General features: G+C 36.3%; 2 protein-coding genes across 2 annotated transcripts; both read right to left on the reverse strand.

Moving 5' to 3' along the window:
- Window positions 1-1,411: 1,411 nt before the first annotated feature.
- On the reverse strand, window positions 1,412-8,742 carry LOC122025547 (RNA polymerase II subunit A C-terminal domain phosphatase SSU72-like). Its single transcript, XM_042584363.1, has 4 exons — window positions 8,451-8,742; window positions 8,235-8,380; window positions 7,827-7,945; window positions 1,412-1,672 (listed from the first exon to the last, which is right to left on the reverse strand). Exons 1-4 carry the CDS (start codon window positions 8,669-8,671, stop codon window positions 1,571-1,573), a joined length of 588 nt encoding a protein of 195 aa, XP_042440297.1. The 5' UTR covers window positions 8,672-8,742; the 3' UTR covers window positions 1,412-1,570.
- A 1,210-nt stretch (window positions 8,743-9,952) lies between these two features.
- On the reverse strand, window positions 9,953-18,408 carry LOC122024560 (NADH dehydrogenase [ubiquinone] 1 alpha subcomplex subunit 2-like). The gene is made up of 3 exons (XM_042583218.1): window positions 18,165-18,408; window positions 17,981-18,087; window positions 9,953-10,289 (listed from the first exon to the last, which is right to left on the reverse strand). Exons 1-3 carry the CDS (start codon window positions 18,248-18,250, stop codon window positions 10,204-10,206), a joined length of 279 nt encoding a protein of 92 aa, XP_042439152.1. The 5' UTR covers window positions 18,251-18,408; the 3' UTR covers window positions 9,953-10,203.
- Window positions 18,409-25,688: the final 7,280 nt, after the last annotated feature.

Consider the following 25,688-nt stretch of genomic DNA (forward strand, 5'->3'; position numbering starts at 1 on the left):
CGGTTGTAACCAAGTCAAATAGCTGAGTCGTCTCTCTTTTTGTTTCTGTTATTTAATTTATAATAGTCTTGTTGCTTTTATTTTGAGTTAAAGTTCTTTGAGGAGGGTATACTATTTGATTGCAGGCAATTCACCCCCCTCTTATCGGCCCTGTTGCACCAACAGTTTTACCTCAAGTCTTTTATTTTATTTTACAAGAACATTATTTAATCCATTAAAATATTTGTTCGAGTAGATTTAATAATATATATAGAGTGGGTGTGTTTTGATATATTGTGCATCTTTTCATACGCACCTCCACTTCGTGATTGAGAGTCAGGGGATTTAAAAGTGATTCGGATACTCCGACTCACTCGGGGCGTCTGGATCACTTCTGAATGTCACAACTCACTCAGTCGCGCAGTCATGAAAATGAAATATGCAGCATATCAAAACTATATATATTTGTCTGAGTAGATTTAATAATATATATAGAGAGACTGTGTTTTGATATAGTATGCACCTTTCCACCTCCACTTCTTGACTGAGAGCCGAGGTGTCTAAAAGTGATTCGGACACTCCGACTCACTCAAGACACCCAGATCACTTTCAAATGTCACAATTTACTCAGTTGCGCAGTCATGAAAATAATATATGCAACATATCAAAACTAGTCATTAACTAATTAAGTCTATCTGTAACTAAATTAGCACGTATGCTATCAATTTCCTAGTTTATGTGATTTCCTATAAAATTTATATGACAACTTCTTTGAAAGTTAGAAACTATCTCATGATTTAAGCTTATAAAGTCTATGCTAATTAAGTTGGAAAGCAAGACTTACTAAAAGCTTAGAATTCTAAGACTCATAAAGGTCAAGGTAAAACTTGACTAATAAGATAAAATTAAGAAGAAGTAAAAATGAGAAAATTTGAGATTACAATTCACAATCGATGTTTAAGATTACTCCTCATAATCACTATTTAAAGTTACTGTTCACTTTTTATTTTTCACAATTACGATTCACAAACCTTAAAATATCTAAAAATTTAACTCTTTGATACAAACTGTTCACTTTTACAAATCACGTTAAAAAAATCATAAAAATTCGGACACCCCGACTTCGACTCAATCGCACAACACAGCATAAAGATGGTTGTTATTTTAGTCCGACTTAGTCACGCAATGCAATTGCAACATTTTACCCATATACCCAAGCAACTCTCACAGGTCGAGGTACCCACGTCACTTCCAAACACCCCGATTAATTTGCTTGTGAAGGAGCTCATGGTGGGTGAGCGGGATAAATTCCCCCCATCCCATATACCCAGGCAACTCTCACAGGTCGAGGTACCCAGGTCACCCCGATTTTATATAAAGGGCATTATATTTTATAAGCACAAACTAACTTTTTTTATAAAAAAAACTTAAATTTAGAATTCAAAATAATTTAGCTTCTTAAATTTTAAATTATATATTATTCATTCAAACAATTTTGTAATAACAATGAACCCTCGAAGGGTCCCATAGAGTGTATCAAAGGGTAAAATCCCTCAAATGCACTGGTTCATCTTCCTGATACACACCAACTCTAATAAAATGCGATAGTATAAAGAACTTTTTGCTTGTGTTGTCTCTCGAATTTAGAAACAATGTCGTCAATCTCATCCTCCCAGCAACCTGCCGCGTCAATCTGCAGAATGATCGAACATGTTAACTTCTCGATATAAATTTATATGCACAAATATATACAAGTTTAACCGTGGTTGAATATAGCTATAATTCTTCACCATAAAGAAGAACCAATTATGAGACGTTTGTTAAAGAGCTTGAGGTTACAACTTATTTCAGGCAATATTTTACCTGTGATCGTTACAGAGTGAAGATGCTGTGCACATTGCCTAAGCTCACAATCACGTCGTACCTTGCCCAGTTGAATAAATAGAAATTAAGCTAGTTATCCAAACAATCTGCTAACCAAGAGTTCCTACATTGAATGGTTGGTTTGGTCGTTCAGTATAGAAAATTAGTGGATTCTTGATAGGGTCAGAGTTCTGTGGGACCATGCCCAAATTCTCATTCAACATATCTGCAGATGGTTGTCTGTTAATGTTTAAGTAAATTTAGAGATTGGAAAGTATTATTCACAATGAATTCAACATTCATATTCTACCTCCACAACAATCTCCCTCCATCGAAAATGATATCCGGAAGACAATGCAGTGCAACCTTTGCAATATGTTTAATAGCAAAAAGAGTCGAAAGTCCAGCCCCAGATGTAAGTTGCCTGTTTGCGGCTTAGCGAGATTTATTTGTTGATCAAGGCAGTGCTGGAACAACGAAGCATTCATGAAGATTTATAGCAATGCTTGGGGTGTTGAAGCAGCATACATAAAGTTATAATTGAGATTGGAATTTAGCAATGCTTGGAATGGAGAGGAAACATTCATGAGGGTGAAAGACATCATGAAGAATTTGAAATGGCAATGATGAGTAACAAAAGTTGTCCCCATGTCTAGCAAATATGCTCCTATCTGGCAGGAGTTGAAATCAAATTAAGCTTAGTAAAACACTTTGCCACTTGTAGTTCATTTAGACTCATCAATACAAGGCTGATGAATATCTGTTCAGCAGGAACAACATTGAGAGCTTACTAATGATTATGGTCTGATTTATAATAACATTAAATATGATCAACAGATGTATGCTTTATATTAAGCTAGATGGGGCCACTACCAGGCTCAGAATTAGATGCCTACAAGTAGAATTTGATGAGGCTTGTAGTAGGGTATTACAGTTTAGCTGAGGCTGCTGGGAGTGCACTTAGCAAAGTTCACTAAGGTGTTTAGTTCGTCTGCCAGAAGTCTCAAAAAGTCTCAAAAGCATGTGGCTACTTTTTCTCCTTCGCTTGTATGGAAACTATGGCTACACAGTCATGCAAGAATACCAGAGGTCGCAGACTCTGAAAAAGATTACTGCTAATCTGCTTCTAGTACTGCAGAATGCCTATTATATGTCTTAGAAAAGATACCCATGAATATCGCAATGTTAGGTGTCACGAGCCAGTTAATGTTGCCCTTCTTCTATGAGCCATCAGGTACATGCATGGAAATTCCCCCTCACCGTACATGTGGCATTCTTTAGACAATCTTCAAGGCTCTTATAAGTGGCAAATGATTTCGCCTATATCAGTAATTGATACAAAGATACCACAATTTTCTTATTTCTTCACTGATAGCACAAGTGAAAAAGAAGTGTAATTAACTATGGAGATAAAAATATGGGATAATAACCATTGCTCTCATGTCAGGTTGAGATCAAAACAATGCCCAAGATGCTAATGTGGGGAAAGTCCCTTAAGCTCTATGAACAGCATTGTGCAGAATAATAGTAATTTCTCGGCTCTCCATAGTGACTTATAGGTTGGAGTTGCTCCAATTTTATCTAGATTCTCTTTAAAATTGGAGTTGCTTCAATTTTAATGATGTTTTTTCTAATTTAATCAACAATTGAGTATATAAAAATGCTGTGTATCTATATTCAGCTTTTGCTCCACTTTTAATTTCTACATGAAGTTCTTTTTTCTGTGTGTAAGATAGTTATCCTTTATTTTATTCATTTAGTCTCAATTTTTGTATGATTTAGTCTGTGTTTGATATTTCAATTCATCATCCCTAATTCCTCCATGTTCAATCGATTGTCCATCCCCCCCTCCAAACGCCATTCTTCATTCAAAATGTCATTTCTTCCTCATCATCGCTGAGTTGTCATCAATTCCCTTTCAACCATGCCCACCATCTTCCACTCCCCTTTTGATTTCTACCCGTATTTAACTGCACAATAAGTGAGGAGAATTAAAATTTTCAATTTGAAGATATACTAATTTGAGGAGAATTATGAACCTCCATCATTGATGTTATCATTGTATGTTGACTTTGTCACAGGATATACTTTTATTGATTTTTCTCAACGATATCACCTCTATGACTTGTGATCGCTATGGAAACATGGACATCTTTTTGCCTCATGATAAGCTAAGACAAATCAGTGAAGCTTAGAGTTGAGTGCACATGTATATTGTGCAAAGAGTTATTTGTGAAACTAAATTTAGGCATGGACTAGATCTTAAAAGTAATCTAAGTCGGTGATATATTTCAATTGACTGGTCAATCGACTCAGGTAAAAGAAAAGGGGAACAAAATATTTTTGTTCATCTCTATTTGGAAGACAATTGACTAATTGTCCTCTAGTATAAAAACAGTTCACTAATGGCAAATTAAGTTGACTAAAGAAACCATTATTCTATTACAACCGAAGGATTATTTTATTTCAACAATTGATGATCTCGAAGCTTTTACAAGAAGTACTGATAGCAGATTGAAGAATGATTATTCTATTACAACAAAACAGTTATAATGGTTTATGATCTAAAAGCTTCAACAAGATCAATCAATTAATGGCAAATCTAGTCAACTAAAGTTACTGTTAAAGCAAATATAAATGAGACATTAGTCAACTGGAAGCTTGAACCAATCAACTATATTAGCACTGTGAAAATAAAATGAAAGTTCATTGATGGCCTATAAATAGGGGACAAAGGAACAATGAAAAGGTTATTAAAAAATACTCATACTCTGTTTTTTGTTTCAATTACTTTGTGATCTCACTTGTCGTGCTTGTAATTTTATTCTTTGTGCAAGTATTCTCCTTAAAGAAGAAATTGCAAGATGTTTTTCCACTTCCAGAATATTTGAAACCAGAAAATGTAATGAATTTCGAGGAGTGACTCATCGAAAAATCATAAGCCATGGAATAGGAAATGGAAGTTCCAAACCACATAAAACTTCCTTTGTTAGCATTGCTTTTTTTTTTTTGTATTTTATATTTGTTTTTGTTGTGTATTAATCAAATTGTAGACTAACAAGCAATCGGCTATTTGCCCCATTGATCCAACAAGTGGTGATGCACAAGAACACTCCCAATAGACTAACCACTTAAGGAGTACATTGAGCAATTCGCAATGCAAGAGGGTATAGCACGGTGCGTCCACCCTTCTTTGACGGCACAAATTTTGCATATTGAAAAGGAAGGATGAAATATTATCTTATGAATGATATTAACAATTGGTCGAAATGCTCATGGATGAATATGAAGTCTAAACCAAGTCTAATAATTGAACCGCCAAAATGAATAAGGCACAAGTTAATGCCAAGGCAACAACAACATTATAATGTGGTTTATCACTTGAAAAATATAGCAACATAGATCAATTCAAAAGTGAAAAAGACCTATAGGATATCCTCATGGTACAAGACTCTAGTATCGTAAATGTGATTTATTAATAACTCAATTGAAAATATAATAATGAAAAATGGAGAAAAAATTAAGCAAATGTATGGAAGGTTTAAAGGGGTACTTAAAGGTTATGCGATAAGAGTAAAGATTAAGAATTGAAATCTCATAAGGTATGTCTTCAAATATTCTAGATCCCACTTTGGTCATCTATAGTAGATGCATACAAAATATTGAGCTATCTGCTGTTAAATTAAACAAATTGTTTTGAGAATTCAAATTATATGACTAAGGTAACCTTGTGTCAAAAGAGAAAACTTTAGCTTTGGTTATAGAAAAGAAGTCAAAGAAAAAGAAATGAAATTATCTTCATCTAAATCAAGGAGAGAATCTGAGAGCGAAAGTATAGTATCTACAACCAAAATGCATCTTTTTGTGAAGAAAATAATAATAATAAGCAAGAGGCTTAGCGAGAAAGACAACAAAAAATAAAGCTAAAACCAAATTTAAATCTAGTATAACTTGTTTTAGATGCAATGGGAACAATACAAGTCCAAATGTCGAGTTGAATAATCAAGATGAAATGATAAAGAAAAAGAAAGCTTTAAAAGCTACTTGGGATCTCCAAATCATCAAAAGAATGAAAATTACATAAAGGAACAAGAAACATTTCTTTCATGGCAATCGACAACGTAATGGAAAAACGTTGGTAAAGAAGTACTAGTTATGAGGAAGAATCCATGATCATTTTCAAGTGATAGTGGCAAAATTTCCCGAAGTAGATCAATTATATGAAACTATTACATGCTTGACAAATACACTATCTAGATCTACAAATTCACTATCTAGATCTAAGGACAAAATAAAATCCCTTAAGTGGAAGAATTAAAAGGTAAAATGCCTAGAACAATTCACATTGATCTCTAATTAACTAAATAAAATGTTTGGAAATCAATGTGTTGTTTATAACAAAGTGGGTATTGGCTATAAGCCAAAGCAAATAGAAGTATTATATGTCTTACTTATCACTAAGACTACTATTCAATATGAAGAACAGAAATTTTATTGGCTTTCTCTCCTATATGATTTTAATCCTCACCTATATCCTCCCTAGCATTTCCATGTCCAGAATTTAAAGTGTGATGCAATCCTCACATTCCTACACATGATTTGGGTGTTCCACCTCCAAAAGAACTATGAATGACACGGTTCCACATGTTGCCTCTACAAGAGCATCCTCTACTTATTTTGTAACTGGAAGAAGCTTACAAGAGTACAGCTTCACCTAACTTTCATCACCTCTTGAAGACTATCAAATGCAAACCTACCAAGTCCGTGTTTATCCCACATGCAAACCCTCCTTTTTTAGACAATCAATGCCCACGACACCTTTCAACTTTGCATGTGAGAAGCTATAGTGGACTAATTCCTATTGTGGCTTTACTGAAGTGGTCATCCCCGAGTTTGTGACAAAAGCATTGTTGGTTATTTGACAATATGAAACTTCAAAAGAAATAAAAAAGAAGTAGCTTTATTTCATGAGAATTGATGTGTCTAAATTAGGTGTTCAGTTGATCAATAAGATACTTTGTCATGGTCAATACACTCGATATGGTTTTGCATTGTAAAAGGTATTAGATGAATATAGACATTCTGTTCTCACAGGCCAAATGTTCATATATTGAGAAAATACAAGCAACTACATGTTCTATGTTCATGGTGTACCAATAGGTTGAAGTTATGACCATTCAAGGGGTGCAAGCAATGTACATTCAAAACTCAGTTTCATATGTGCCAAAATGTTTTGAACTTAAAGACTGCTATGTTAGTCCTTTATAAGTTAATAAGTTCTAATTAGATCGATAAATTGAAAGTTAGGCATGAGGTTATCTAAAAATGTGCAAACATAGAAAAATGGGCTAAAAAGAGAGAATATCCCCAAATGATACAACTACTGGAAGGTAATATTTCGATCAACCAAATATGTGAGCATCAGGAGCTAACATGGTATATATTTATTTCGATAAAACTAAAAAAAACAAGGCAAGCTTAGTCGAATAAGTATACAACTCACATGTCAAATTGTCTACATGGACATCAATGTCTATGTCGCTGTGGAAAAGCATATTTGGCATTGACATCAAAGACAAATCGTAGCACAGATTTTTTTAACTACCCCAGCAAACTACATAGAACCAAAAAAGACTAAATTTTTTGATGCATACTATGACTAATAGTTAATGATATGAGCATGATTTGTACCAATGAAAGATATTTGCACTGAATCAGCTAATTCGATATATCAAAAAGACTTGGAAATTCAGTGATATTGGTGATGGATAGATGTGAGGTTAAGGGAGCATGTACTTGGACAATAATGACACATGTGCACATATTTTATAATGTGTCTGTGCAAAATATATGACCAGAAGATCGACTAAACTAATAGGTCTTAGGAGAGAGAGAGCAACAAGCCAAAAATATTAGCAACAACTGAATCCAAAATGCTCACACATGATTATAGCACATAAATCGGGCAATGCAGACATTTTTACCTCTTGGCATAAATCCAGAGCGAGCTTGGCACCGGCAGCAGCTTCTTCGTGGTTATCCTTTACTTCCAAGTTAATTACTAGTATACTTCTTGTCAACCTTTGCTCCCGATTATTAAGATCTGCACGAAAAAAAATCTGAAATTTCAAGGTAATTTTCTATAAAAAAAAATACATTATGATTGTTTTTGCAGGAACTAAGAAGAAATTAACATTGAATAAAACCAAAGATCGATCACTCAAACAAGAGAAAACAGAAATGTACTGGCGGCAAAGTGCTTCCAGTAAAATTGTAATCGATGCACATTGTAGCTCAAATTCCCCAAATTAGGTAATGCAGCAATTTGCCCAAACTCATAAACAAAATGACTGGAATACTAGCAATATCGCAAGGGAAAGAGAGCAATTGACCTTCGATGACGATATCAAACACCTTCTCCTCAAAGGTCATGACGACATCGAAGAAGCCATCAGCGGCGTTGTCCTGCCACCTTTGTGGCGCGTTCTTGACGCCAAGGTTTCTCTTAAGCATCGGCAGTATCCCATTGCGCTTGTACCTGTAAGCGGTCGCGAGAATGAAGAGCGACGATTTGTGGAAGCGGGGGAATCATGGGGTAGAGAACATACAAATCGACGTCTTTGCGGCGAAGGTCTTCGTGCATGTACTTGTAGGGGGTGCCAAAGTCGTAGACGTTGGGCTCCCGCAGAGATGGGCCGGGAAGCTTGACGTGCGCGCCCGTTCCGTAGGAAGACACATCGAAGCCGTGCCGCTTCAGCAGCGCGTGGGCTTCCATGCTCCGATTCTGGTTCGACGAGCACACCATCGCACATCGCAGCCTCGCCACCATCTCTCCCTCTCTGCTGGGGTTCTTTCTGGTGCTCCTCGCGCAAGGGCAATTTTGAGATTGGGTTAAATCCGATTTTCGGCACACAGGAAATCTAACTTTTCGATAGTATTTTTATGGGTAAAAAATTCGGTGCATGATATCTAACTTTTCTAAATAGTAATTTATTTTAGAAAATAATTTGCGACTAAACTTTAGAAAAATAAATTGTATCACCTTTCAACCACATTTTTTTGATATTATTCTTTATAATTTTTAATAGATATTTTGATAATTTCTTTAAAATTTTATATATACTAATAATTTTTTAAAATTTAGATTTATATAGCAAATTTTAAAAACATATTAGAATTTAAATTATTTTACACTCTATTATTTTTGGAAAAACAAATATATATATATATATATATATATATATAATTTATAACTATTATAATAATTTTAATTCAAACTATTGCATAAATTATTTATTTTTAAATATTTTTTAATTTATAACTATTAAAATGATTTTAACTAAAACTATTACATAAATTTACTTAGATCCAAACATTTGACCAATTTGACAGCCCGTCTATTTTTTTAAGAACAAGTAATTTATTTCAATGAGTTTGAATGTATTTATAACAAAAGTGCCATTTTATCATTTTAGAAAAAAAATTCTTTTAATGATTCAAAAAAAAAAGTGCTCTGCCCTTTATTCTTCAGTTGAAAATTTAAGCGTGACATCGACTTCAGTTTAATATTTTCGGATTTGTTAACTTATTTGAAAAAAAATAATATTTTAATAGTAAACGATTTGTTTTTTTTTATAGCAGACACTCAGGTTGTAAAAAAAGATTCGCTCATCCAATGCCCACGTCTATTCCTAAATCAATATAATTCCTAAATCAATACAGTGATAATAAATCATAAATTACAATTAATCATTAATACAAATGACCAAGACACGAAGACAACATACTTGGACGTATCAAATTTCAAATCCCAAAACCTTATGTGACAACACTTCATATCTCAACCATCGCACCGTTTTAAAAAAACATGTATAAACAGATACCCAGCTTTGATGTTAGCTCGTTCAATATTTTTTATTTTTTACATAAGAAAATGCAAGGTATAGAAAGAAGGTTTTTACTCTGGTCGTGCAAGTAGAACAAAACCCCACTTCAGAAAGGAGTCATCCTTGTATAACAAATATTAGACGCTAGCAAGTAAACAAACTCAAACTTCTTTCATCATCCGTTGTCTGAAGTGGTGTTCAATATAACTTTAACAATTTTACTGTGATTAATGATGAAGATATTCGCATCTAAATAAATAATTTAGCAGAGGAAGACCCCGATGAGAAAGCCTTCCATTACATCAGAAGTTAAAACAATCCAAGTTGAAACTCAGATAAATATAGTGTCCCGCTTCTTTTGAGAACACGACAGGAGAAAACAAGAGGTATTTTCGTCCCATCAGTCTAATGACAGGCAGATACAAAGAGGCCATTTATTTAATGAGGTCCCAAACAGAGCACATGATGAATCCGGTCAAGCTTTACCAAGTTCCTCGAGTTTGTTGTTAATTTGAGCTTCGTTCAAACCATCCAAATGAGCACATCTCTCGACGCCGGCGTCTTGCAGAATAACCAAAATATTTGCCAAGAATCAAACACAAGATAACAGATGAATTCTCAAGCAAAGCAAAACTCCAACACTGAAGGGGTAGTGCATATATGAGTTTCCGACTAAAATGCAAACATGACATTAACAAAGCAACCTGGAAATATCAAACAACTTGAAAATGAAAATTTCCATGACCATCGTTTTAAAAATAGCCGAAGCTATCACTTGCATAAGAAACTTTTTACTATGTCACTTGTGATTTCATACCAGATTCAAAATTTCAAACCGTGTTAAATTTCTAGCCATTGACTAAAACAATGTCCCACCAACCCCACCCAGGGAGATAAGGCTTGATTGTTGTTGGTTGTTGACTAAAACAATGTCCAAATGCAACACATAATGTAAGTAGCAAATCAGAGATCAAACGAAGAAGAAAAGAAATACAAGAAAAAGAAGAGAAGATAATTACAAATCTAAGGCTAAGTTGAAGTATCATTCCATGCCGGAGAGTGAAAGGGTTTTAAGATCGCGTTGAGTTGACACAAACTACAAAAAATGATAAATATTATTTATTTACTTCTTCATGTCCGTAATAACGTACCAAGGCACATAAACTGTCACCACAACACAATTTTCATTGGCATGATTGATAAAGGTAGAGATTACCAATGTTAATCAATATTAAATTTCGGTTACTTATCAAAAAAAATACTTATCAAAACAGCTTTGTGTTCACAATATTAAATGTCTTTAAGCCCATCGGACCTTTACCCGGCCAGGCGTAGACAGACAGCTTTGTGTTCGATCGGTCTTCATCCGGTCGATCTTATCCTAAGACTTTTATAAGGCCAAGTGTCTTTAAGTCCGTCCAATCTTTACTCGGCCGAGCGTGTACCGATATCCTTGTGCTCGATCGGCCTTCATTCGGCCGATCTGATACTAAGAGTTTTATAAGGCCACGTGCCTCTAAGTCTGTCCGGACTCTACTCGCCCGGACGTACATAGAGAGCCGTATGTTCAATCGACCTTTGTCTGGCCGATCTCATACTAAGAGTTTTATGAGTTTTATAAGGTCATGTGTCTCTAAGTCCGTCCGGGTTTTACCCGCCCGAGCGTACATGGAGAGTCATATGTTCAATCGACCTCTACTCGGTCAGTTTTATGCTAGGAGGTCTTCAGAGAGTTTGACAGTTTAAGCATTTAGAGCTCGGTTAGATTTTCACCTGGTCAAGCTCCCTTACATTCAGCCGACTACTTGACTAATCAGGTATATTATTTCCTCATTTTCATAGTAAAACGTTAGAGCCCTTATATCTGACCAGCTTTATGGCCGGTTGGCTTTATTCGAGCATCCTACTTTGTAACCACTTGGTTAGGACCCTAGAACTTTATCGTGGAGTGATCGACAGAGTCATATAAGAAGTGCTCCCTCATTCTAACTTTAACCCCCACCCTACCTTGACTTTGACTACCACATCATTTTGGAAATCTGTTCGCTATAACCCGTATCAGATATGTTTTATCTTGTAATCATTGCATGTAAAGATAATTAATTGTCTTAAGTATAAAATTACTGTTTAAAAGTTAAGATGGGAAAAAGAAAAAAAGGTTTGTGTATGTAAGTCCTTGTCCTAATGTTTATGGGGTAAAATGATTGGTGTAATTCATTGATAATTGCACTTGTAATACTTGGATTTTTTTTACTTGATCATAAATCTTGGCAATGTCTCCCAATTTTTTGCTCCATGATTAAAAACTAATTTAGGTCAATATCAAAAGGTTTTGAACATATAATGATATTATTTCAATCAAGGCCTAAGGATAATACTTGAGTCATCTTGTGGCAATATAGTACAACAAAATGAAATTACAAAAAGGAAAAATGATCATCTCCTATAGTTAACTCGAGCCATTTTATTCAAGAAAAATACGCCTAAATCCTTTTAGGGGAAGTAATTCTACAACCATTGGTCTTATAAAGTGTGGAAATTCCAAAGGATTTCTAAGGCCTAAAGGTTGAAAGGAAACCTAAGATAAAGACAAGATCATCAACTATACTTCGAAAATGTCATTTGTCCCCTTGGGACGGTCTAGTGGCTAGCACATGAGGTGTTGCCATCATGAGGTATGGGGTTCGAATCTCGACAAAACTGAAGTAAATATCTCCCTTATGTGCTAGTCACTATTCCAAAAGCTAGTAGCCGCTCGTGATTTACCTTCTCCGTGTTGGTCCTGGGACCAATGTTGTCAAAATCGTGAGTCGGAACGTAGAATCGCACGATTCTACGCATTTTTGGTGGCCTTCCGCGTTGCGTGCCCAGGCGGAAGCGGAATCTGGTGGAATCGTGCAGAATCGCGTGGAAGCGTAGCGGAAATCGTAGACTCGTAAGAGTCCAGCGATTCTACGCGAAATGTCCGCTGGTTTTCCAAGACCAGAAGACCAGAAGGTCGATCGCAGCGATCGATCAAACACGGGTCCAAGAAACCCCGCTCCAAATAACACGTGCGTTTCTCCTTCAGAAAAATAGGAAGATCGGTCTGTGGACCGATCCACCTATGGCCTGATCGGTCCACAGACCGATCTGCAAGGGCCGATCGGCCTAGGGGTTGATCGGCCCAGACCGATCAGCAAGGGCCGATCCCTGATTTCCGCCTTCGTCACGTGTTTCTCACAGATCGGTCTTTGCATGCTGCGGGCTATTACCTTAACCCTCAATTTCATTACAGTCCTAATTTTAAAGCTGACTTTGAAGTGAAAAGAGGAATATATGATTGTCTACAAAGGATGGTTGAAAGTATGGAAGAAGTAAAGAAGATTGATGCTCAACTGGAAGACTTCAAATATCGAAAGAAATTCTTTGGTAGTGCAGTAGCCACTTGTGAAATTGAAACCAAAACTCCAGCACAATGGTGGGAATCATATGGTTATGAACATCCTGAGTTGCAAAAGTTTGCTATTCGTGTTTTGAGCTTGACATGCAGCTCATCTGGCTGTGAGAGGAATTGGAGTGCATTTGAGATGGTATTGCATTTCATTCTTGAATGAAATTACCTAGTTGTATGTGATTATATGAGTATGTGTTAATTGATTTTGTTATTATTTAGGTCCACACTAAGAGAAGAAATCGTTTGAAGGCAAAAACGATGAATGATGTAGTCTTTGTGATGGCTAATTCAAAATTAGCCAAGAAGAAGGAATTGAGGAAAGTCAATGACTATAGCATTGATGACCTAGCTTCTGATGATGATTGGATTGTGGATGATAGTGAAAATTTAGATTTGGATGCTTCAAATGAAGATTTGGTTCCAGTTGAAGAAGGACCTAGTAGTGGAGCACCTCATGATGATTTGGAGCTGCCTAGTTATGATGATGATGAAGTTGAAGAAGGTGGAGATGCCATGGAGGATGCTGGAGATGAAGAACACATGGAGGATGATTATGAATTCATGAATTTATGAAGTTTAGACTTTAGAACTTGACTATTATTTTTCATGTTGTAGACTTATATGTTATCTAAAATTTGTGACTTATGACTTATTTTATGTGTGGATTGTAGAAGACCTTATAAATGTTTAGTTTAATCAAATGTTTAATGTGTTTTTGAGGTTATTAATCTTATGTATGTTATTTTCTATGAGTATATATATGTTTATATATAATTTTACATTTTGGTAGAAACTTACGATTCGTGTTACGATACTACGAGTTTACGATTCGACAACTCCCTTCCGTTTCAATGTAGAATCTCGATTTTGACAACCTTGCCTGGGACAGGTTGGCGAGGGCGCTAGGGGCGAGTGTATTCGCCTTTTGCCACCAAGATCATTAACTATAGATGATGTTAATCACAAATCTATTCAACCTAGTTCTCTTTGGTCCAGTATGCTTGAGTAGCAGTTCATGACTCTCAGGATGCATTTGGTTTGGTTATCAACCCAAAGTTATATTGTTTAACCTTGTTTGATTTAAATAATGAACAATTCCCAAGTAATCAACCACGTCAGCCACATCAACAAAACTCGGAATGCAATTAATGTCAAAATGTGAGCTTTTTGACAATTCCAAGGTTATCAAAAATGTTCCCAAAATTATTCTCATGGCTCGTTCTGCACGCGAAGACGGGTCTAGGGCAAGGAAGGAGCGAAAGCTAGGGCAGGGGCGGACGAAGGGGATGTGGGGATGCCCTGGCTTGACGTGTGGTCGGGCTCAAGAAGCACCTCGCGAACGACGCGCGAACGACATCACTGGTTTCTGAGAGGACGCCTAGGGCAAGGAAGGAGCGGAGGCAAGGGGAGGGGGCGCACGAAAAGCGTAGCTGGTTTTTGAGGTGCGACCGACGATTGTCAGAGCCCTCGCGGACGACGCACGAATGACATTGCTAGTTTCTGAGGGGACCTTTGGGCGAGGAAGGAGCGGAGATGGGGGAGGGACGCACGAACAACGTCGCTGGTTTCTGAGGCATGGCCAGCGGTTATGAGAGTGTAGCGGCCGACGGTTGTGAGAGCACAGCGACGACGACAGGCAAAGGACAACACAAGGAATAGGACGACATAATGCAATGATAATTGAAGTTTAGTTTTTTAATTTAAACTTTAGTTAATTTATTCAATCAACTCCTAACTTAATAGGATAATTTAAATAGGCTTTCTCAAACCCTAATTATATTATCCTATTAAACTATATATAAATTTATTTTAAACTTTAAAAAATAGAAATCAATTATTTTTATTTATTATATATATTATCAACGTATTATTATCATTAACATTATTAATATTAATAATTTAATTTAATTTATTCTAAAAAATTAATCAAATATCAAATTCATTTAGTTGGAAAAGTATCTAGGATTGAACCAAGGTAATATAGTAAACGCTAAATTAGGTTATAGCATTATCTAGAATTGAACCAAACAATATTAGGTTATGTTTTATTACTCATAACCTTGGTTATGGGTTATGCATGATAACTTAAACCAAACGCACCCTCAAAGTAATCAAGGTGTTCGTGGATCTACCTAATTCCCTTCCCTTGGACATCTATCCAATTCTATAAGACAATATTTTTAAGTCTTTTTTTTTCTATTTCTATACAATTTTCAAGATTATATATGAGCTAAAAGGCCAAAGTGATTTCGTGAAGACATCACATGATTAAAAGAAATTGGTAATAGAAGGCCAATGTAATTCCATGAAAAGATGGGATAGTTATGAAGAATTCATGGTAAAAAACAGAGGTAAAGACATGCTAGGATGAAAAGTATATGCAATAAAATACACATTAGTAAACAAGAAAACAAAAACATGCATGAGCGAACAAATTACGACAGATAATAAACACACGAAACTCACACGAAATTCACAAATAATCAAGTTCTACATCTCACCCGTGAGATAAAGATAGAAAATAAGATGTGACAGTGAAAGAATTATATGAAAATTTTGAAGAGAAATAATAAAAAAATTGAAGGGGAGCCTTGGCGCAATGGTAAAGTTGTTGTTTTATGACCAAAAAGGTCACGGGTTCGAATTCTAGAAATAATCTCTTGCAAAAAGTAGGGTAAGGCTGCGTACAATGGATCCTTCCCCGGGACCCCGCATAGCGGGAGATTCGTGCACCGGGCTACCCTTAATAATAAAAAAATTCATAATAGTTAGGGCAACATGAATCAATATTTATAGAGCTTTTAGAGCCTCCAAAAGAAGGGTAGCCTTGGCGCAACGGTAAAGTTGTTGTCATGTGACCAAAAGGCCACGGGTTCGAATCCTGGAAACAGCCTCTTGCAAAAAGCAAGGTAAGACTACGTACAATAGATCCTTCCCCGGGACCCCGCATGGTGGGAGTTTTGTGCACCGGACTGCCCTTTTTTTTAGAGCCTCCAAAACAATTGTCAGCTAAAATAATCCCATCAAATCTATAAAAGAACACAGCTTTCAATGATCAATCATGTAATGTCCTTGAAAAAATTTAGTTCCATTTCAGCTTTGAACATGTTTATTCTAAAATATTGGTATATAATATATACTCGTGTTATCTATCAATACTATTTGACCTGCAGTAATCATTAATTTAATGTAATAGTTACTTTGTATGCGTGAATACTTTAATACATAGTTAATAAATTAATTTGATCGCACATATTTCTTGTTGATATTGTTGACTTTGAATTGATACTTCCATTTGTTGTCATGTTGATATTGCCTCCATGTTGATAGGTGGGAAGAAACACAAAACCATAGAAGATTCAGAGATAGAGATGGATTTGTGACAATGGTAGCCCTATTGAGACTTGCTAAGTTGCTAATGGTTATATCTGGACTTGCAGTGACCTTTAACTACACAAGCTAAAAGTGTCTTTCACTGAATGGTGTTTCATTGTCGTTGTGTAGTGCATCAATCTCTTTTTGAGTGGGGATAAATCCTACCTCATTTTGAGTGATTTTGGTAGCATTGTTGCCAACATATATTGCTCTGAATAATGCTTTTGTCATGACTTTCTTTGCTAGTATAGCCTAGCATGTTTATTCTCGTTTTATTGTCTTGTTTGGTACATATGTGTTTAGATTGGTTATTACATTATTACTGATTATAAGGGTTTGTTTGGAGTGTTTGTTGGTATAGTTAGTGTTACAAGCCTATATTCTTAGCCTAGCCAAGAATGTTGGCTGACCAAAACCTATTGTTGGTTGACACATGTTCTCCAAGCCCAAGTTGGTCGACTAAAACTTTATTGGTCAACCAACACTTACTTGTTAGTTGACACTGTATTCCAGATCCATTTTTGGTCAACCAACTTTCATCTTGATCAACCAAGCATCATTTATGTTGTCTATGGGTACTTTTTCTGTGGTGTTTAGGTGTCTTTTTGGAAGTTTAACAAATCAAGAGGTCAATCGGCAAAGACCAATGTAATTTGCCTTGTGAAATTAGAACAAACATGATTGAGATTATTAATCTTGAAATTCATGATAAAAATTACTCAAGGACATCATATAAAAGATTAATCAGCAATTTATTCCAAACTTACTGAATTTCGTGATGCATCAAAGAGGCTCATTTTATAAAAGCAAGATAAATGAAGTTCTTTTCCAATAAAATAATAGCATGGATAAGTGGCATAGCAATCCATAAATATCTCAGTCAATCAAGACCAGATAGGTTAAGCCAAAAGAAATAAGAAAGAATGTAGTAGAAAGCAAGAAAAAAAGGAAGAAATAAGAAGAAATCCACCGGGGAACAACGAAATTTTACAAATAGGCAAGAATCTGTAAAACAGTTGCATACTAAGAGTATAAACAGCAAGCAATGCCCCTAATTTTGAGGTTGGTAAACAATCCAAGATACTCTTCATATCTTAATTAATAACTGAACCAATCCACTCAAGGACCCTGAAAAATATTTTTTTTATATTTTCAGTTGAAGTTTATAATTATCTAAATTATTGATTAGACATTGATTCCAATGAATTTAGAATTATTTTCTTGACGGTCCTCGCTATCTTATGATCCGGTCTTACAAATTGGCTAAGAAATCAAAAATAATAATAAAAGACACCAGATACAGCATTCAATTAAGCCGTAGACGTCAATGTCCGTTGCAATACAATTTCATAGCTTTGTTTATCATCGCCAAAATGAAATTAAATAACAGACTAGCAGAATTCATCAAGACAGCGTAATTTAAAAAAAAAAAAATACTCACCATATCTCGCCCAAAGCTGAGGCTGAACTCCTCTGCATTCGCGGATCAAGATGGGGAGTTTGGGGTTCAGCGTCTTCAGTTCCTTGTAGTTCGCGTGTAGAAATTCCCTGTAAAACCAAACCCAAAAAAAAGGTCAAAAAATAGCTCCGATGGCGTATTTAGCTTATGAGTACAAAGCGACTACCGGGTCTGCGCACTGGCCGGCGAAGTCTGGCAGAAAAGGAAACGAATCTCCTTCAGATTGCGAGACAATTGAGCTTTCCACGCCATCGTCGCGCAAAACGAAAATGGCCCTTTCGAGAGAACGAAACCCTAACACAGAAAATTGACGCCTCCGGCCGTAAAAAGCCACGAAGTTTGGATCTATATTTTGATAGCCGAGAACCTTAACTTGGCTGATGCCACCTCAAAAAATTAATCTGAACTACTCTCAAAACCCAATCCTCTCTCATAAAACTAAATTTCCATCCAAATTTATTTAAATATATATAATTATTTAAAAAACATAGATAACTATTTAAGAGCCATAATTTAATTTTTAAGAATATAATTATTTTAAATAATATTTAATTGAACATCTAAATAAAATTAGTAAGTAAATAAATTTACTAATAGCTCTTTTAAAATATTATTTCTAAATTAAATTTTAATTTTTTATATCTGAATATTCAATATGGAAATCAAAATTGGTAACTCGCTAAGAGTGAACAACAATTCGATTAAAACAAATAAATCGATTAAACTAATCAAATTTAAAATTTTAATTTTATTAATTTAGTATTTTAATTTTAAAAAAAAAAATTTTTGATTGATTTAGTTTAATTTAAATTTAAAATTTCTTATTTAACTGAATAAATTGAAATAAAAAAGTAAACAGATAAATCTCTATTATTATTAAAAAATAATTTCAATTAAATCTTTTATTATTTTAAAAAATTAAATCAATTTATTTAATTTGATTAATTTAATTTTTAACCACATTAATTGATATTTTTTATTTGATTTGGATTTCGTTTAAGTGGATTCGATTTGATTTTAACTTTTAACCGCGTAAACAAAACATGGCACGAGACTAAATCACTTATTTATATATCATGTTGGAATGAGTACAACACCAACCGTCGGCACCTAGACAGCCCATCAAATCACCGCAAAATGCCAAGAACTCTATCCTCATACAAGCACTAAAATATATTAAAAAAAACATAAAATTTAAAATAAAAAATAGAAAAGTGAGAAAATAAATAAATAAATATATATATATATATAATAGAAAATTAGAAATTCAAAAACTAAGAAAAGAAATAGAAAGGTGCATAAAAAATAGTTAGTCTTGAGTTATTTAACTTTAATCTCACATTACCATGATTTTTTCTGCAATATAGTGTAATGATAAACAATTGATTAATAATTAAATGGATGAATCATTAAATTAAAATTAAATAATCAACTTTTTTTTTTTTTTAACTAAGATCAAATTTTTCTATACGTAGGTTATCTACACAACCACACTAGAAATAAAGACATTCTCTCATAACTTTATTTGTCAAAATAATATCTCTTGATTTACAATTTCCCTAGTACTTATCAACTTTGATGTGTTAGAATTTTTCACTCTTTAGTATATGATCTCTTTATTTTTCAAGATTTATTGTCTAGTTTTTAGTCTCCCTAAATCCCTAAATCGAGATGAGATTATCTATCCTGAAAATACCGTGTACCCATATCCCAGCACAGATCGGACGAATTAAATCACATCTCAAGGATGCAGTGTACATCATGAAAATATCATAACCGTCCAATCGATGCTAGGACACGAGGACATGTCATTTTCAAGACAGAGAATCTCATCTCCCCTAAACCCTAGTATTCCGTCCACTTGATTTTTCAAGACTTCCTTATCTGATTTAACTAATATACCAGGATTTATCTATCAAATTACCTACACCTACACGTATTCACTTACAAACTAATTAAATCATAAAATATCTAATTTTAAATCCTATATCATACATCAAAACCTTTGATTTGACCATTTAGTGTTTCGTACGTAAATAACCTTCCCCTTGTTTTTTATGTTTGACAATTAATTTAGATTTAGACAAAAATACAAATACATAGTATAAATACAAATTAACTCCCCCAAACGTATTTTTCTAATTTAGGATAAATTGAATAATTTTAAGCATAATTTTTAAAGTTTTTTAAAATAAGCTTTTGCAATATTAAAAAAAATCTTTATGAAATATTTTTAAAATATCTTCAACATTCTTTTACAAAATGTTTCAAATTCCCTTTAGAAAAAAAATTCAAAAACCCTTACAAAATATTTTTTAAATCTTTCTAAAAAATATTCTCAAAAACCTTGGAAACATATTTTTGAAAACCTTTTGTAAACTATTTTCAAGACCTTTGAAAAACATTTTCAAAAATCTTTGTAAAATATTTTTAAAACCTTACAAAAAAAATATTTTTAAAATTCCTCTTTTAAAATCCTTCGAAATTCTATTTATTATTCTTTTTTTATAATCTAGCTAAACGTCCTAGTTTCACTTAATTAATTCTAAAGTAAATGATCTTTACTTAATTCCTTCATCTACCAAATAAACTAAAAGTACATTAAAAAATTAACCTCTAAAATATTTATCCTTTTTAAAATTTAAATTATATATTTTTTATTATTATACGCTAAGAGAATCCTCAATGGCTCCCACCTAGTGGGAGATTGTAATTTTTTAATTATAATTTGTGTAAGTGTGAAACTCAGTTGTTAAATGATTTTTTTTTAATTGTGGAGAGATTAAGTGAGATTTATTTTACTTTTGATGCGGTGGCAAGTTTTATCAAAAGTTCTCATTATAGTTATGGTAGTGGAAGATTATATTTATCTTATATATTTTTATAGTCCTTCTGTAGATTACGATGACATGAAGGGAAATAAATTATAATGTCAATTTATAATCGAGTACTAAATTAGTTAGATGATAGAAGAGATTTTTTTTCCTGAAGATATATGTTCATCAAGATTGATTTCTTACCCTCATTATAACAAATTTATCATCCTCTAATATATTTATCATCCCGTGGAGACTTAAACTCTCACGGTTAGAGATGCTCTAAGGGTATCTTCAATGATTAAACTTTTAAATGAGATGTTTTTTAGCCATCAATATGTCATATCAATGTCATATCAAAAATGAAAAATCTACTATTTTCTCTACAATGAAAAACCCTTCTTAGAAGACTAATCATTGCCTATTCGCTCTCAGGCAGAGGCCTGTAGAGCCCCTAAGAGCCTATATAAAATGCTTCAACCAGGTAGTCCAGGGCGTCCTATCCACTACCTCAGATATCTTGATGAGTGCTTTCTCCCATGACGAACTGGGCCTCCCTCCACCTGAGATCGCGCCAAGCTTCAGAAGCTGCTGGCTAACCCGCCTACTGTCGTAGGACAATTAAGTAAATCTCTGCTCGAGAGCTGGGGTTAGGGAACTCAGCAAGCAGGCCAGGGCAAGGAGCCAATGGAATCTCCTAAGGAAGAGAATAAGGGAAATATCACCATCTGGGAGATCGACATGATCTCTGGAGCACTCACTGATGGAGACTCCACTAGAGTCCGGAAGTCTCATGAGTATCGCTTAGAGATACACACGGTAGAGTGCATCCGGGAACAAGCTGCAGGGCCCATAATCAACTTCAGGCCGCAAGACCTGGAGGGAGTGGAGCTCCCTCATGATGATGCCCTCATAATCAAAACTATCATCAGCAACAACCACGTGGCCAGAGTTTTCATTTACACCGGAAGCTCTGTCAATGTGTGTTCAAAAATACATTCGAGGGCATGCAGATCGATGCAGTGAGCTCTAACCCGTAACCACCTCCTTGTACGAGTTCACAGGCAATGAAGTATGACCAATGGGTCAAATTAACTTAGCCATATCTTTGGGCAGCGAACCATTGGTGAGGACACGGAGGAGCACCTTCATCGTAGTGGATTCTCCATCCTTCTACAACGTCATCTTAGGGAGACTCGCCCTACACGAATTCCGAGTGATAGTCTACACCTTTCATTAGAAACTAAAATTCCTTGTGGGAGACTAGGTCAGGAGGTTAAAGGCGAGTAGCTCGTCTCCCGCAAGTGTTATGTCTGTTGGGATCTTAGATGGCTAGAGGGGGGTGAATAGCCTCTTTGAAAAACACTAAACAGAAATTTCTTCAAGAACTTTGTTAGCACAGCACAGCGGAAGTAGAAAAATTAAAACGGAAGAAAACAAACACACAGCAGACACAAGGATATACGAGGTTCGGGGATAACTTGCCCCTACTCCTCGGCGTGTCCGTAAGGAGGACGACTCCTTGATCTTTCGGTAGATCACACCCCGGACAAGATCCGGCTAAAGATGTCTCCTTCTCGGTGGAGCAACCTCTCAACAAAGTCTCAGATGATTATAGATTTAAGCACAAGACTTACAGTGGCTGAGAAAAATATTAAGATGAGCTTACAGCCACGCGGAGAAGAGAACAGAGCAGAGAGCGCACAATCAACCTTCTCAGCAAAGAGCTCACAGCTTCACCAACTTGCTTTCTCGAAGGCTTGATCACAAAAGACAGAGAATTCAGAATTACCTTTCTGAACTCCTCTTCTTCCTTCTTATGTCTCTCTGCTTCACTGGCTCGAATCACCGCCGTCTGCAGAATCGCTGCTGCCAGCCAGGCTTTTGATTCTCTGAACCCATGCCAATGAAAATCACTGGCGTCTCTGGATACGAACCAATAGCTAGAGGTCAAACTGAGCAGCCCAATCGTAATCAGATTTCGTCAGTGAACGTTGATGCCTCAAATGCATCTGTTGCGGCACATTACTGTGAAAAGGGTACTTGTCTCCTTCTCTTAATGAAGCTTAATTTGAATCCAAACATGAGAATGTGACCTGCAACCTGCAAGCTAGAAAGACTCACAGCAAATGGTTAAAAACATATAGGTGAATACAAATACGGCAATCGGAAAAAGTGCATGCAGAGCAAACAATATCGTGGGTCGGTCTGCAGACCATGATCGGTCTGCGGACCGACCAAGAACTAATCTGATCGGTCCCGGACCGATCAGCGTCGCTCTTTCGGGTGCGCAGCTTCGATCGGCTGGACCGATCAGCACTAATCTGATCGGTCCCGCCGATCGAATGTCGCCGTCCCAAAGCCTGCGATCGGTCTCTCGATCAAAAATCTCGATGAGCTGCGATCGATTTCGATCGGTCCGCACCGATCGGTAAAATCACGATGGGCTCGATCGATTCGATCGGTCCGCGTCGGTAAAATCATGGGCTCGATCGATTTCGATCGGTCCGCACCGTCGATGCGTTCGAGCCATCGTCAATTCCTGATCGGTCGGCACCGATCGTATAAGCCACCGATCGGTCGCACCGATCCGCTTCTGACTCGATCGGGTCGAGCCCTCTCGACCTAGTCCGAGAAATGAGCTTCCTAGCCCTCTCCGACTTCATCCGGTCCTAGAGAACGAGCTACGAACCCTCTCGACTCCGCATGCCAAGTTTTCTTCTTGGACTTTTCAACACCGGATGTCCGATCACCCTTGATCCATCTGGATTTTCCTGCTCTTCACTCACGGGACTTGCACCTAGCTTCACTCACTAGGGTTTTCACCGGCTTCACTCACCGGACTTGCACCTAGCTTCACTCACTAGGGTTTTCACCGCTTCACTCACCGGACTTTCCAAGCTTCAATCAGTCAACCTAGTCAACTGGATTAGTAATGTCTGAGTTAATTATCGATACAAACTTAAATCGATGTCAACACAAAACAACATCCGTGGAGATCAACAATCTCCCCTTTTGTTGTTTGACAACACGATTTAAGTTTAGATCGAAATGCTCATATACCCATAATTTTAGGAAATCGGGATCCTCCCCAAGACGGATACACCACCAAGTCAAGGACGGGAATCAAGATCCTTCCGTTATCCTCTCCCCTAAAATCAAGCTTTCATACATTTCTAAACTTAGGTATCCTCTCCCCCTTTGTCAAACACCGAAAAGGTGCAAAAGAGGTGACAAAAACTAAAAAGGCTCCCCTTAATCCATACTGCCTTCTTTTAATCGACCTAGAGTTCCCTCTAAGGTCACAATATGACAGAAGAAAGAAAAAGATACAATCAAATCATGGCATAGGAACAATATATATATAAAAAAACATAGAAAATGAAGCATAATAAGGAGCAAGCAAATATAAAACCGAGTAGCATAAATATATGAGTAGCATCGTAAATGCAAACATCCAGGACAGACTAACAAATAACATCCAAGATACATACAGACAAGGTATATCAATCAACGTCCTCAACATGAGGAGCATCATCATCATCGGCGGGAAGGGTGAAATCCTGAGGCGGATAGCATGGGTAAGACTGCGGAGGCGGGTAGCGTGCCATCCATCCGAGTAGCAAGCTGTGTCACCACCGATGATCGCGCATATCATCATCAATATGCCCGCAGTCATCGTGGCCGTCAATCCGTATCGTAGTCCATCGAACTCGCATCACCATCTCCTCGTGACGATCAAATCGGCTCTCCAACTCGGATCGCGGTAGCAGTCGGATCCGCCTCAATGTCGCAGGAGGAGCGGGAGGCAACTGTCGTGGAGGTCGTGGTAACTCCCCTAAAGCTCTCCCATCCTTCCACTGAACATCCCCATTTTGCCCTATGATTCCCGCCTTGGACAATGCCCTTTTCCCAAGTCGGCAATCCTGCCTGACCATTTTGATTATTCTACCCTTAGAGACATCAACCTGAAGGGTCTCAAGCCAATCAGTAATTATATGCCCATAAGGCATATAAATAGTGAAGCCGCTAGGCTGAGAATATGATATGATCGAGGAGTAGATGTTCGACATGATATCAAAATCGAGACGCCGACGCAAACCATAAAGCATAAGACAATGATATGATCGGATCTCAGATAATGGTTTAGATGTGATAGGTAGAAGGCAGTTCGTGACAATTTTAAAAAGAATGTAATCTTGAGGAGATAATCTCAAGGCTGCAAAAGTAGGGAAGTCAACATCTAGCTCATCTAGCCCTTGTCTAGGCTGTCTGAAGAAGTACTCATATATATCGTCAGGTGAGATATCAAACGGTGGAAGTAACTGATCTGGTAAGTCAGGAAATATCGAAAAGACATCACCGGAACACCTCCGACAATTGAGATACGCAAAGAAAGATGAGATACTGAAATCAAGAGTCCGCTTAGCAACTCTTGTTTTAAAACCTTGATCATTAGTCTCATGAAGGTTATTATAGAATTCAGAGACCAAGTCATAGTTGATATCCCGTTCCAAGTAGACTAGTGAATCGAGTTTGTAGTATGCTATGATTTCGGACACTTGTGGGCAAAATTCGTCCATGAATTTTCTATCCACGGACCTACAAGGGAGTAATTTGAATGTCCTTTGTTGAAAAGCTTGCTCAGACTGGCGGTTTGGGAATCTACTGGAACTAGCTGGTTGGGGTCGGGAAGGAGCAGCAGGAGTTTTGGATTTGGATGTCTTGGTTGGTTCCTTAGAGGTTCCCTCACCATCAGTGGGTTTCTTCCTAAGGGGACACAATGGGGTAAAATGGGGCAATGAGTGAGCACCGGAGCCACCAACAAATAAGAACCGAGACAACAATAACAGAAGATCCAGTGAGAAATGAAA

Source organism: Zingiber officinale, chromosome 9B, assembly GCF_018446385.1.
Source record: "Zingiber officinale cultivar Zhangliang chromosome 9B, Zo_v1.1, whole genome shotgun sequence".
In the NCBI taxonomy this organism is placed as follows: Eukaryota; Viridiplantae; Streptophyta; class Magnoliopsida; order Zingiberales; family Zingiberaceae; genus Zingiber; species Zingiber officinale.

Bases quoted from the DNA above. Each gene is read 5' to 3' on its own strand.
- LOC122025547 (XM_042584363.1), bottom strand. From the start codon at position 8,671: ATGGTGGCGAGGCTGCGATGTGCGATGGTGTGCTCGTCGAACCAGAAT. The intron at 8,381-8,450 runs GTATGTTCTCTA...GACCGCTTACAG, and splicing joins CGCCGCAAAGACGTCGATTT to GTACAAGCGCAATGGGATAC. The intron at 1,673-7,826 runs GTAAAAATGTCT...ATCATTCTGCAG, and splicing joins CTCTGGATTTATGCCAAGAG to ATTGACGCGGCAGGTTGCTG.
- LOC122024560 (XM_042583218.1), bottom strand. From the start codon at position 18,250: ATGGCGTGGAAAGCTCAATTGTCTCGCAATCTGAAGGAGATTCGTTTC. The intron at 18,088-18,164 runs GTAGTCGCTTTG...TTGGTTTTACAG, and splicing joins CCGGCCAGTGCGCAGACCCG to GGAATTTCTACACGCGAACT. The intron at 10,290-17,980 runs GTGAGTATTTTT...TTATTCTGCAAG, and splicing joins TCAGCTTTGGGCGAGATATG to ACGCCGGCGTCGAGAGATGT.